Raw genomic sequence first — 14,021 nt, forward strand, 5'->3', positions numbered from 1 at the left:
GGAATCATTTCTAGTTCACTTGCCCAAATTCCCCTTGTCACCAGATTTTTTTAGATAATGTTTTAGTGCTGTAATCAAGCCAATTATAAATAATATAGGAAATAGTAGTCCACTAATGAGAATCATAGAAGGAAATGTTCCTGCATGAGTGCTGTGCACAATTGATCTCAGTGCTGGGCTTTGCCAATCAGCTTAGAGACTGTGGCTCCCAACACTCTTTTCCTTCCTCTCTCACTAAAGCAGGCTGATTTTTTCCCCTGCCATCCCTAAAATAGCAGATAAGGTTTTATTACTCTTTACTCTAGCAGGCTTTGAAAACCTTCTTTAAGGGAAAAATTTTCCTCTCAGCTTAAAATACAATAGATTACGAAGTTTAAAATCACAAGTAAAATTTTATACGAAGTAACATAATAGCCAATTGCCAGATTTCTTAATCATTGTTCTTAAAACTTAACAGAGCTTTTAAATCAACAAAACAGACTAGGGGTTTTCCCCAGGAATACCCTGGAGAGAAGTTTGTTTCAGCTAGAAATTCTTTTCTTCCAGAATCCAAACAGAGCTTTTTTAAACTTCTAAGCCCATTTAGTGCATTTCTCTGCCTTCACAGAGAATGCCTAGATATTCTATTCAAACTTCTTTTCTTTAAATGTTGGCACACTGCTCTTCTATATATTTTTAAAACTTTAAATCCCTTTCAATCTATGTTTTAATTTCTCACTTTTCTCCCTCCTGCCCCTTCCCCAAAGCTGCTGCAGTCATCCAGAGGTAGAGGAAGCGAGAGAAAGAGAGAAAAAGATTTTTCAAACTTCTTTTCTTGCTCTATCTTGAGAAGCCCAAATTAGTTCCCAAATTACCTTACCATGATCTAAGACCAATACATTCTAAGCCACTCTGAAAGAAGCACTACTCTGAATGAATTCCAACTCCCAATAATTCAGCCTGATATTTTTCTAAGCCTGCAACACAGAGGGCTGAATTCCTATCTATTTCTTTGAACACAGAACACAAAATGCAAAGTAAACAAACATAACAGACAGACAGACACAGAGCTCTATTTTCACCTTCTACATATACCCATATGGTCTTGGGAACATCCTCCCTGTTTTTTTCCTTTTATACCTAGCTACCATCCTGACAAAAATTCTTGGACTGCTGCTATCCATTATCCATGGAAGACACCCTCATGCTCGCAGTCATCCGAAAGCCTACTCAGGTAGTTATTTCCTTGGAGTCAACAGCAGTCCCCACCAAAAACAAATTTAGGAGGGCTACTCTCTCGGGGTCCCCTTTGACCAAGCCAATGGACCTCCAGACCCTGGAGAGGTACCTCAAATTACACGTGTAAGTCTTCCAGATTGCATTTTGCTGGCCATCAAGACTCTACTTCCTTCAGTCTTCAATTCTGCTTTCCACTGACTATCTCGGACCCTTGTCTAAGAGAGAGGGAGACTGCTCACTCAGAGCCAGAGACCATGGAAAAACCTGCTCCATGGGCTCCTGTCCCTGTCTGGGGTGCACATCCACCATCCCCAAAGATTGCATTCTGGAGAGCTCCCAAATGTTTGGGACAAAAAGAGATGTACCCCAATTGACTACTACAGAGATCACTCAGAAAAAGCAGAATTATTTATTAGAATCTCGAGAAGTGGACCCAGTCTGGTCTGTGAGCCGAATTTCACAGCAGGAGAGCTATTCCCTTGAAAATGCTTACAGTTTTTATACATTTCAGACAAAAAAACCCTCAAATCCCAGCCTCTATATGGTGTGATTGGTTACATAAGTCTCCATTCCCCTATTTGGTTACTGGAATGTAGGAGATAATGTGATGTACAGCCTCCTCACCATGTATCCTCCTCTGAACAATGAAATATAGGCCAGGCCTTATCTAAAACCACATGCTTCCAGAGAAGCCAAAACCAAGGCCTTTAAGGCTTCAATTAATCTAGCTAACAGTCTCTGAGCAATATGTGCTTGATCTGTAACTTCTTCACATTTTCCATGCACCTGGAACTGAAACCAGGGACTGTTCTCTTTTGCAAGTGTGACAGCCCCTCTGCTATTGTATTCATCAGGTGTGTGCTAGTTGCTACTTTCTTGCTGTGGATGCCACAGCCTAGGACTCATTTGGTCAGCACAGCTCGATCTAGCATCTATCAACAGGGGAAGATCCTTCAATCTTCTGCTCCTAAGCCAATCCCTTCTCCCCCAATCTGGGACATGAAAGTTTTTTTTTCCTCAACAGTATTTTAATTTCTCAAATATGTGTTATAATTTCAACATTTTTTCTTGGCAAGGCAGTTGGGGTTAAGTGACTTGTCTAAAGTCACACCACTAGTAAGTGTTAAGTGTCTGAGATGGAATTTGAACTCAGGTCTTCCTGACTTCAAAGCCTGTGCACCTGACCTTCTACCTGTCCCTTCATTCATTTTTATAAGATTTTGTGTTCCAAATTCTTCTCCCTCTTTTTTTTTTTTTTACCTCCCCTTCCCCACAATAACTAACCATCTGATATAGATTAAATATATGCAATCCTTTAAAACCTATTTCCATGTTGGTCATATTGTACAAGAAAAATCACATTGAAAGGGGGAAAACCATGAGAAAGAAAAAGCAAGCAAACAAGTGAAAATGCTATGTTTTATGCACATTCACTCTCCATAGTTCTCTTTCTGGATGCAGATGGCACTTTCCATCACCTGTCCACAGGAGTTGTCTTGAATGGTTGCATTATTGAAAAGAGTCAGTGATGAAAGTTTCTAAAGCGGAAACTGTCTCCCACCCCAGCTGTGGTCAGGGCTTGATATTTGCTGATCCAGCAGACTTGGCTGGGGGTGTTTGTACTTTATCCTAGTAGAAACTCTGGAAATCAATTCTTTCCTGGAGTCTTCTCTCAGTGTTTTAGGAGAATAATTACGTAATACTAATTGTCATTTCTTTCCATAGCTCTACCTACATTTCCTCTGAGGCAATGGGCTGTCTTTTTTTTTTTTTTTTTGGTTTGTTTTTATTCTTTATTTTTTGTTTATTTATTTTGTCAGGAAAATTGGAAAACTAGAAATGTTCTGCCCCATCACACTATCTTCCCAGAATCTCTCCCCTATGCACTCATTTAAAAAAAAAAAAGTTACCTCCACTCATTTTAGGATTCAGCAACCTATACTTTCTTGCCATTTCTCCAATTGGATACTCAGTGGCCCATCTGCATCATGCCTTTTTATGGGTTTTGCCCCACAGCTGGAATGTTCTCACTCATCATTGCTACCTCTTAAGATCCCTGGCTCCAAAAAAAGAAAATTTGGAGTCCATCTCATATGACCTATACCTGTAGAGTAATACCCAGACTACAAGGCATCATCCAGAACATCTTTGAAGAACTCCATCAAAAGGAAATCCAAATTGGTTGCCATCTAAGGGAGGGGCTGGGGGGAAGGAGGAAAAAATCTGAAACACAAGGCTATGCAAGGATCAATGTTGTCCAATTATCCAGGCATGTGTTTTGAAAATAAAAAGCTTAAAAAAACAAAAAGAAATAAAAGGAAACCCAATACCTCCTAAAGCTATTTCTTTCACTCTGGAAAAGAGTTCCCACTTGTTGGGAAGTGTTTCTTTACACTAAACCTAAATCTGATTCTCTGCTGCTTTTACCCAGTGTTCTTCATCCCTTCCTTTCCCATAGCCCAACAGGCAGGAAGCAGCTTCTGATGACAGAATTTGAATCCAAGTCCTTTACTTCTAGAGTTAACAGTTCTTTCCATTATTCATGAAACTTCTAGACAGTTTCAGTACATCCACTTCCAGTCAGCTCTTCAAATTTCGGGTGAAAGCTTTCATGTCCCATTCTCCTTTTTTAAAATTAAATAGCTCTAGTTCTAGCTGTTGATCAGCATATGGCCTGGTCCCCAGTCTTTTCCCCTTCTTCCAGTTTGTGGCAATGTCCTTCCTAGAATATGGTGCCCTAAGAAGTCATTAAGGGAAATGAATGGGCATGTGGGGAATGTGTCTGTTGGGAAAAATTGGGGAGATGAGTGTCCAGAAGTACCCAACTGAAGTCAGGCACTTGAGGAAAGTCACTGGGATGGTATTGGCTCTTCCTAAAAGAGGGGCACTCGCTGAGCCCCAACTTCGAGGCTTAGATGTTACATTCTGCCAAGTGGAGTCTCAGAAATAAGTCCTGTGCCTCTTCTCAACTCTCTCAGCAACATCATCACTAGAAATGAAACCAGTATCCCAGAAGCTCCTGCCAAAGTTCTGGCCTCCTGGGACTGTGCCAGGCTCTCTGAGGACGGGTTGTTCTACATGCGACGGGCATTTACGTCTCTACTGAAGGCAAAGAAAACAGGCTGAATGATCCTGTATAGATACATTTATTGGTGTTGGGGGATGGGGAGAGTTAAAAGTACCAGCTTTCTTGGGCAGGAAACTGCTCAGTTGTTGGCCAAGGTTTCCTTGATAAAGGGGATGAGCTTGGTGACTTAGGCATAGGCAACAGGGGTGTAGGTAAGACACTGAGCACATGCCCAGGATGCAATACCAACCAGGGTCCAGGTGCCATTTTTCTTGCAGACCAGGGGTCCACCAGAGTCACCCTAAGGAGACAAGACACAAGAAAGGTTGAAAGAGTCTGTCAGCATCCCAAAGCTGCTCAGGGTGCTATAGAGCAACTAGCAAGATTGTTCCATGGTGAACTATGAAAGACCTGGTTCTTCTCAGTGGTTCGGTGATCCAAAGAAATCCCAGTAAACTCTGGATGGAAAAAGCCTTTCGTATGCAGAGAGAGCTATGGACACTGAATGTAAATCAACACATGCTATATTCACTTTTTTTCTTCTGATTTCTTCCTTCCCTTCCCTCCTCTCCCCCCCCCCCCAAATTTTTTTAGACTCATGATTTAGACTCTTGCATCCTGGGGCTGATACTTTGTTGTCATGTGACCAGAGGCTTCATGGGATGGCAAAAAAGGATACCATTATATGGAGATAATACTACTTCATCTTTTCTGCCTTAGAAGCTTGTTGAAGCTGTAAGGTGATATGGAAATAAATGAAAATGATAAAGAACTGAAAATTTGGTGGTTTATTCCAGGTATTAATATCATGACACCATGATTAGAGTCTTTCATTACATCTCAGAGACTTGTTTTGAACTTTTCAATTACAGGAGGGGAGGAAAATACAAAAATAATAAAGATTACATTTATCCAAGTGCTTTTGCCTCTTCAAATGTTTTCATGTGTTTATCGCAGTTCTTTTTTTCCCCCTCTGAAGCAATCAGACAGGGTTAAGTGACTTGCCCAGGGTCACACAGCTGGGAAGTGTTAAGTGTCTGAGACCAGATTTTGAACTGAGGTCCTCCTGAATTCAGGGCTGGAGCTCTAGCCACTTCATCATCCAGCTACTCCATATGATCTCAGTTCTTCTTTGTGACCTCCCACAGAGGGAGGTAGAAAGAGTATGGCTATTGATCTCCATTTATTTGAAATAAAAAAACTGAGTCTGATAAAGTTGTGATTGTGTTACTTAATGAGCTTGTAGCATAGCTGAGAGTAGAAGTCAGATTTTCTATTTCTTTCTAGTGCAGAAAATGTGGGTGAGCAGTGTAGATTAAGGGGAGATGTGAATGAAGTGCCATCTTGCATGAGGTCCTGGTCCTCATGGGGAGGACCAGGGGAGAAAGAACTTTCCTGACAGTCTGATGGAAGTGGGACCTAAGACTTTCAGCAGTGTCACTGACCAGACAAAAGAGAGTTTTTGTTGTTCAATTGTTGTCAGTCATATCTGACACTTTGTGACCCTATTCGCAGTCTTTTTGGCCAATGGTTTTCCATTTTGTTCTCCAATTCATTTTACAGATAAGGAAACTGAGGTAAACAGGGTGAAATGTGTCACCCAGGGTCACCCAGCTAAGTAAGTGTCTGAATCTAGATTTGAACTGAGATTCCAGGCCCACAACTCTGTCCACTGCACCAATTAGCTGCTCCTCACAGTTAAATCTGTGTAAAAGTAGAGTAGGCAGGGAGTACCTTTTTATGAGTAGTTTTAATGGAAAGATGGATGACCACTTATGACAGGCAGTTTGTAGGGAGACTGAAGATGTATTAGACATCCTGAGGTTCCTTCTCACTCTCCTTCTGTAAGAGTGATTGATGAAGGGGAGGAATGTCATGGAACTGGAGGTGGGAGGGAATCACCAGATTGAGACTGGTTTTGCAACTTATTAACTAAATAAGTTATGCTTATTCACTTTGCTATATCACTTTGATTTCCTAAACCTCTGTTTCCTCATTTATAATATAGATAATAAGATCCTTTTCAGGGCAACCACATTTGTGATTCTAAAAGAGAGGAGAAAAACCAGAGTACAGAGAGACAGAGAGAGGCAGGTACCATGCAGGGAGAAATGACATTGGCTCTAGCACAGATCATGCTGTACTTGACCTTGTTCCCCCAGAATGTCTTACATTTAGTATTGGACAACAGGGGCAGCTCTGCCTGTTGCAGGATGTTTGGGAGACTGGGGGCTGCAGAGACAAAAGACAGGAGAGTAGGTTAAATAGAGCTGGTGAATTGAACAGGCAGAGGTGGAGTATAGGTAAAGGATTCAAAAAGAAGGGATTCTGATAGAGTCTGGACTGAAGATTATGTCAGACTCTTCAAGCTTGGCTCTCCCCCTTTTCTCATTCACTTTTGTGAAAGAGCGCTTAAAGGGTGCTCAGTACTTTCTTTAGAGATGTTTTTACTTTGTATCCCAAAGAAAGCATAAAAGAAGAAAAAGGGCCCACGGGGGCAAAAATGTTTGTAGCAGCTTTTTGTGGTGGCAAGGAATTGGAAAATGAGTGGTTGCCCATCAGTTGGGGAAGGGCTGAATAAATTTTGCTATATGAAAGCAATGGCACATGATTGTTCTATAGGAAACAATCAGCAGGCTGATTTTAGAAAGGCCTGGAAAGATTGACATGAACTGATGCTGAGAGAAATAAACAGAACCAGGAATACATGGTACACAGTAACAGCAAGATTGTGCGATGTTGAATTAGGAAAGACCTGGTTCTTCTCAGTGGTTCAGTAATCCAAAGAAATTCCATAAACTTTGGATGTAAAACGCCATTCACATCCACAGAGAGCTATGGACACTGAATGTAAATCAACACATGCTATATTCACTTTTTTTTTCTGGTTTATTCCCCCCTCCCCATGATTTTCCCCTTTTGTTCTGATTTTTCTCTCCCAACATGATACATAAGGAAATAGGTTTTTTTTTTAAATGACTGTATGTACATTATGCCACAGTTCTTAGCATGTGGGACAATTTTATCCAAAATTAAACTCTCAAGGTATAGAACAAAACTTTTATTCAGGATCTCACCAGAGCCAGGGAGTCCTTCAAACTCTGAGCAAAAGGGATGTGTTTGGAGCCAGGAGAGAGCCACTGACCAGTGCCCACTTGCAACTTTTATAGAGAACAACCCAAGAAAAAGCCCTGACTCACCCCCAGTACCCCTCATATACATTCTGATTGGTTATATAGGTTCTGTTCCCTGATTAGGAACTGGAATTTGACAGGCTATAAATCGGTCTTTCCCCCCTACCACATGATATTTAAGAAGCTGAAACTTAGGTCTGCAGACTTTGCCTACTTTAGTCAATGGTTATGAGAGATCTTCACTTTAGCTACTTGCCCTCATCAGTTGCCATAATTATCCTGACCCGGTCCTGACTCAGTTTTCCTGCTTTTCATTCCTGTTAAACCTCCCCTCCCTCTTTATCAGAATATTTGATAAGGATAAAAGCTCTTATGTTTTAGAATATCAGAATGCCTCTCCTCATCCCAAGCTAGCAGAATGTCAGATATGGACTTATCAAGATGCTTCTCCCCCTATCCGGGGTGCCTCCCCCTGATTATGTCATCTCATCTCCTGTGGCTCACCCCACCCTGTCAGAGTCCCATTCCTCTCTCAGCACCCTGACTCTGCCCTTGCCTCAGTCTACCCCCTGGGTCTGAGCCACATATGTATACAGGTCATTGAGAACTCTCATTGTTTGCTGGATTCTTGGAAACCATAGTCTCATTCAGCTTTGGGTGGGACCAAACCATGCATCCATTTGGTCCCAGTAAATCTCTCCCATTTAATAAATTATTAAATACACTCTAATCTCTATTCTGCCTCAGTTTCTCCTGCATTACATTTGTATAAAAAAATGGTTTTTTTTACATATAATTGGGGGAAATAAACATTTAAAAATTAAAAATAAACATTTTTTAAAAGGAGTATTCTGTGTGAAATCAAATTCTAATTACTAAAAACACATGCATAAAACAAATATTGGTTCCAAAAAAAAAAACCATTATCTGACATGCTCTCCTCCTAGCAGAGAGGAGAGAGGCCGGGGTCTAAAGGGACAAAATTATATTTTCATTGTTAAATTAGGTCACTGTAAATAGTATTTTTCCTTAATTGTTTTCTTCTGTTGCAGGAAGGCATGACAATTAGGACATGGGAGGGAGAGCAAAGAGCAATACATCCGAACTAATATAAAAATTAAAAAAATATCAATATCACTTAAAAATAGTAATAACCCTATAGGGAAAGACACGCATTGCTTACAGGTATATTCAAAACAGAATTGGATTGAACACATACAGAAGAGATTGGAAAGAGACAAGGAGCAAATATGGTTCTTATTTGTTTAAAGCTTATGCTATTATAACTATAAATAAAAGCAATTTAATGTTTATAATTTTTATAATTATAGTCCTTATTTTATTGAGATGATATTATAATTAAATCCAGGTTGAAGAACTAAGTACTGGATTTGCTTCTGATATTTTGTGATGATTTCAAGTGAACCAGAAACTCTTACAAATTGTTTGAACAAATGGACTCGAACAAATGGCAGTCAGCAGGTATGGGAAGGATTCTTAAAAACATCCACATTTTTTTTTTCTATTTTGTTTTGTTATTTTGTTCGTTTGTATTTATGCTGAGCTTGAAGCCTTAAAATTATGGAAGGGTTTTGCTATTTAATTAAAAAGTTCTGCGTGAAAGTAAAGTCAATCTAAAATAGATGACATAATAAATGTGTTTTTTAATTCTCAAACAAAATAAAATCCATGGTCTTGTAGTTTGGGGTATGTGAATTGGACTAATAGGTTTTAATTGTAAACAAATTATGGAAGATATGGAAGTATCTAGTGCCCAGTGAGCCCCTCTCACACTCACCATTGTACCTGGTCTTGCCCCAGCCAGTTGTAACACAGGAAGTGCCTTCAGGGAAGTCATCATTGGCACTGGGCAGGCAGACAGGGGACACATTTTTCCGGAAGCAGACAGGTGAGGCCGGTTTCAACAGAGTAATGTCATTGCTAAGAGTGTTCTTGTCATAATTTTTGTTCCTGAAGACCTGAAAGGAAGACCAGGGACAGGAGACTGAGACAACCCCCGCCCCCCTCTATCCCCAAACCTTCATTGGCACCTCCTAGTACCTCAGAATTAGGAGGAATTTCAAAGGTAACCCAGTCCAGCTAAATATCTGGAGGAATCCCTTCTATGGCCTTCCTGACCACTGTTATCCAGACTTTCCTTGAAGACTTCTGATGATGAGAGACTCACTACCTCACAAGAACATAGACTCCACCTTTACCCTGCTCGAAGTATTAGGAAGCTTTTTCTTCTTTATTACTGAGTCATTTTGGTCACATCCATTTGGGATTTTCTTGGCAAAAAGAATGGAATCATCTGTCATTTCCTTTTGTAGCTCATTTTCCAAATGAGGAAACTGAAACAAACTGAGTCACAGCTAGGAAGTTTCTGAGGCCGAGTTTGAATTGGAACTCGCGAGGAGGACACCAGACCTTGCAATCCATCCACTGCACCACCTAGCTGCTTTGCTCATGGCTAGAACAGGCAGTAGTTGGGACTGAAACTCAGCCATTGAATTCCTGGCTCAGGACCAGCTTAAAAGGCTATCTTTAGAACTGCTGTCTTCAACTTTGCTTTTCTGCCTAAGTCTCTTCTACCTTCCCCTTCCCTCCAAAAGAGAAGCAGCTTTCTCCAGCTGCTGTATTCTCCTCAACAGCCTATATTGGTGTAAGCTAAGGAGGATTTCATCTTGAAAGAAAAAATGGCAGGTTCCACTGTATGCTTGCACCCTCAGAATTCATCTCAGTGAAAAAACTTAGTTGTAGCTCTCCTTACTACCTCACTGGGAAGAGGTCTGAAGCCCAGACTGCCCCAGAGAGTGCAGGTTCATTGCACACTGGAGCACGAGTTCTGACTACCATCACATATTCCAGGCTGATGAAAGGGCCCCCACCAATGCGGAGGCTGGGACTCTGGCTGAGCTGTAGGGATTATAGAAATCATCCTGCCATGAGGCTGTCTGTTAGAGACTTGAAATAATCACGAATGTTCATGGCACCAATTCCCAAGGAACCCTATAATGGACTGCCTTTATTCTCCAAGTCTTTCTCTTTTTCTACCTCTCTCTGTCTAGGGAGAGAAGGAGAGTCCTTTCCCACTTCTCTGTAGTTTGAACCCACGAATCACTTAACTGGCTGATCATCTCTTCTTCCCTCCAATCTCTAGAACTGACTATGGCCATTGAAGTCCTTGGAACCCCTGGATTGTGTGTGACTCTGGGACAAGACCAAAATTCCTATCCAAATCCTCATTTTCCTCTCAACTTCCTTCCCATCCGTGGAAAGATAAAATTCCCACGGGAACAACTTAGGTCATCTCTGTGTACTCATGGCTAGGTTAGTGAAGCTCACTGAGCTTGAGTTTCCTCATCTGGAAAAAGGCAAAGACCTGCATTCCCTTCTTCACAAGGGATCAAATTCAAATATACACAGCTTGCTTTGAGACTCAGCTCCATCCTACCCTCTGCATGAGACTCAGCTGCATGAAACAGTAGATGGTGGGCTAGACTGAAAGTCAAGGAGACTTGAATTCTAATTCTGCCTTAGATATTGACTAGCTGGATAAACTTGGTCAAATTACTTCATCTCTGCTTGTCTCAGTTTCCTCATCCACAAAATAGGAATAATAAGTGTATCAACTTCCCAAAGTAGCTTGAGAACATAGTATTTGTAAAGTGCTTTCCAAGTTTTAAATTGCTATAGAACTATTTGCAAGTTCCCCTGCCCCTTCCCTCTGAGACTGCCTCCAATTTACCCTTTATGTACACAATTATTTAAACATAGTCTTCCCCATTTGAGTGTGAGGTCCTTGAGAGTAGGGATCCTGGACTTTTGGATTTTGGGTTTTTTTTGTTTTGTTTTGTTTTGTTCGATTAGGGGGGTTGGGTTTTTTTGGGGTTTTGTTTGTTCATTTGTTTGTTTTTTGGTTTTTGTGGTTTCCCCAGAACTTAGCACAATGTTTGCCACATAAGAAGCACTTAATAAATGCTTGTTGGCCAACTATACAGGTAAGCCCTTTTTAAATGCCAACTTTTAATAATCATAAATCATAGCTCGAATTTTATTAGTTCCCATCAGAGAGCTGACCTTTGTTTACACGGGGCCTGCTCGCCATAAATGCTTGAATTCTCCCTTGTATATACATAGATCATGCAGGAAGCCCCAGCTGCCACATCCCCAGCATACCCCACACTCCTCCCATCCCCTTCCCTGGGCCAAGACTGTACCTTGGCAATCCACAGAACTTGGATCCTTTCTCTATGAGACATCAGGTCATGCCTTCCAGCAACCACCTTGTCTGTTCTCCTAAAGCAGAGGGAAGGGCCCATGGATCAAAGGTCACCGGATAGCCCAAGAACTCGTCCCATTTCACCGTCTCCACCACCCTCCAAAGGAGGGAACGAAAAACCTGTGTTTGACCCACCTGACATTGCAATGAGCAGCTGTGACCACCCATTTGTTACTGATGAGGGTGCCCCCACAGAAGTGGGCACCATTTCTCTGGAAAGGAAGGGAACAGACAGGAATCATATGCATTCTGAAAACTTCAAGAGCTCAGGGGCCTCCTCTGGGCACCGAGGGACAGTCTCAGAGGCAGACAAGAGGTCCAGCAAGCCTTGGGCCAGAGAACCATAGTTGGGGTGCAGGACCGGGAGACTGGGATGAAGAAGGATCCTAGACAAGACTGGCTGGGTCTCCTGCCAAGCTGGACACCAGCTAGAACTGGCATTTTCTCCTTGCCTAATAGGGCAGAAGTTGCTGTGGGTCATAGAGGCTGATGTTCATGCGACTGTTGCCAACCTCATAGGAGGCTTCCTGGAGCCTCTCAATCCCTCTTTTCTCCCTCACTGGCCATTCTACCTTCAACCCACTTTTCTTTATCCTGTAGGGAGAGGAAAAGATCTGGGGGTGGAGAAGGAAGAGGAGGGGGCGGGTAATAGCTCCACTCCCCATGAAGCAGGTCTAGGTACTCTCCTGCAGAGAGACTTGCCAGGGCCAAGAACCAGGAACAGCTTCTTTACCATTGGCAATCCTGAGCATATTATTCAAGAGAGGCTCAATGGCAGGAACACTACAGCCTAGGGACATGGAGAAAATAAAGGTGCTTAGGGTTCCTGGCCTTGGAGGAGCTGGATGGGCCCTAACTATCCCCCCCAGTCTCTCAGGCCTCTGAAGTCTTAGCTGCTACTGGAGATCCCCTCCTCCCATCCCTGACCAGCCTCTTGTTCCTAGGAATAATCAGCTTTGGGTTGAACCCAGTTCACCTGCAGGAAATAGGAGAAAGGGGATAGGGGAGCTGGAGGCCCACACCTGGTCCAGGGTTTGAGGAAGGGAAAGGGTCTATGCCAGCCAGGACTCAAAACCTCAAGGGACAAAGAAAGCCCATTGCCAGGTTCACCCTGAGGGCTCTTAAGGGATCCTCTGGCTCTGGTATATGAGGGAAGGAACTTCCTCCCTCTCCCCTGAAACACTCAGTCCCATTTCTGCCAGAGAATGGGAAGAGGAGAGGGGGCTGGAAATGAAGGATTGCCTCTAGGAGCAGCTGAAGTCCCCTCGGTTCCCATCAGCCTTCCCTGAACAAGGTTCTCCCTACAGTGGGCTCTCCTTGCCATGGTCTGGGGAGTGGAGAGAGCCCTCTCAGGTGCCCAGATATTGTCCCTGGGCTCCAGGCCACAGCTACCTCCCCATCCCGGAAAAGCAAAAGAAACCAGAGCCCCACCCACCCAGGACTGAAATTTGAAAGTAGCTCCTCAACTCTGGGCCACCCCATTCTCCTCCCCTCGCCCCCATGCTCCCTCAGGAGCTCTCCATTACTCAGATCTAAAATCACTTTTTCCTCCAAATTTCTCCAACTAACAGCTCATTTCAACACCACTTTAGGAAGATAGCAAAAGTTCAGACTAATTTTTACTAAGCTGTAAGCTTTTATCTCTAAATCCCTTCAGGGATAAGTGCAAGTTAAAAAGAAAATACTTATTACCTTCCAAAGTGAATTTCTAATCTGAGGAATGCCAGTATTGGTGGGGGGCAGGGAGAGAAATCAAAGCAGGGGTCCCTCCAGTCTCATCAACTGAGTCCCAAACCTAGACATTCAGTGCTGGAGGGGACCCCAGAGGCCATCCATAAACCCCCTTTTCTCCTCAGAGTTTAAGCAACTTGTGCTGGGATACAGAGGTAGGAAGTAGCAGAGGCAGTATCTACTTCCAGGGACCTCCCTGACTCTGCTAGAGCTCACTGAGGCTGAGAATGGCCTGCTGGGTGAGAATCAGGGAACAGGACTCACCTGAGACAGCAGCCACGAAGGCCAGGCAGGACAGGAGCTGAAGGAATGCCATGGTGCCCGGGTGAGACAGCTGGCCCAGCATTTCCCTCCTTCCTTATATCCCTGCCTTCCCTCACCAGTGGGGCACTGGGCCAACAGCCTTGGCCCTCCTAAGAGTCCGGAGATGTACCTTCCTTCTCTCCACTGCCCTCCCCCAGCTCCAAGATACCTTGCAGTGATAAGCAGGTGGGCCAGCTGTGATGACTGCATATTTAAAATCAGTCGGAGTCAGGAATTCAGGTTAAAAGAAAAATCTTCAATCTTTATTCTCAGTAGAGGTGAA

General features: G+C 42.8%; 1 protein-coding gene across 1 annotated transcript; it reads right to left on the minus strand.

Annotated features, from left to right (window-relative positions):
- Nucleotides 1-4,378: 4,378 nt before the first annotated feature.
- Nucleotides 4,379-13,751, minus strand: LOC127547692 (chymotrypsinogen B2-like). The gene is made up of 7 exons (XM_051974660.1): nt 13,700-13,751; nt 12,383-12,494; nt 11,840-11,911; nt 11,643-11,721; nt 9,218-9,398; nt 6,384-6,517; nt 4,379-4,586 (listed from the first exon to the last, which is right to left on the minus strand). The coding sequence occupies exons 1-7, from the start codon at nt 13,749-13,751 to the stop codon at nt 4,473-4,475; spliced, it is 744 nt and encodes a 247-aa protein (XP_051830620.1). The 3' UTR covers nt 4,379-4,472.
- Between the last annotated feature and the right edge of the window lie 270 nt (nt 13,752-14,021).

This window comes from Antechinus flavipes, chromosome 2 (genome assembly GCF_016432865.1).
Source record: "Antechinus flavipes isolate AdamAnt ecotype Samford, QLD, Australia chromosome 2, AdamAnt_v2, whole genome shotgun sequence".
NCBI lineage: Eukaryota > Metazoa > Chordata > Mammalia > Dasyuromorphia > Dasyuridae > Antechinus > Antechinus flavipes.

Coding starts and splice junctions, on each gene's coding strand:
- LOC127547692 (XM_051974660.1), bottom strand. CDS start 13,751: ATGGCATTCCTTCAGCTCCTGTCCTGCCTGGCCTTCGTGGCTGCTGTC. Junction 11,912..12,382: donor GTCTCTCTGCAGGAGAGTAC/CTAGACCTGCTT, acceptor TTTCCAGAGAAA/TGGTGCCCACTTCTGTGGGG. Junction 9,399..11,642: donor AAGTTCTGTGGATTGCCAAG/GTACAGTCTTGG, acceptor TCTTCCTTTCAG/GTCTTCAGGAACAAAAATTA.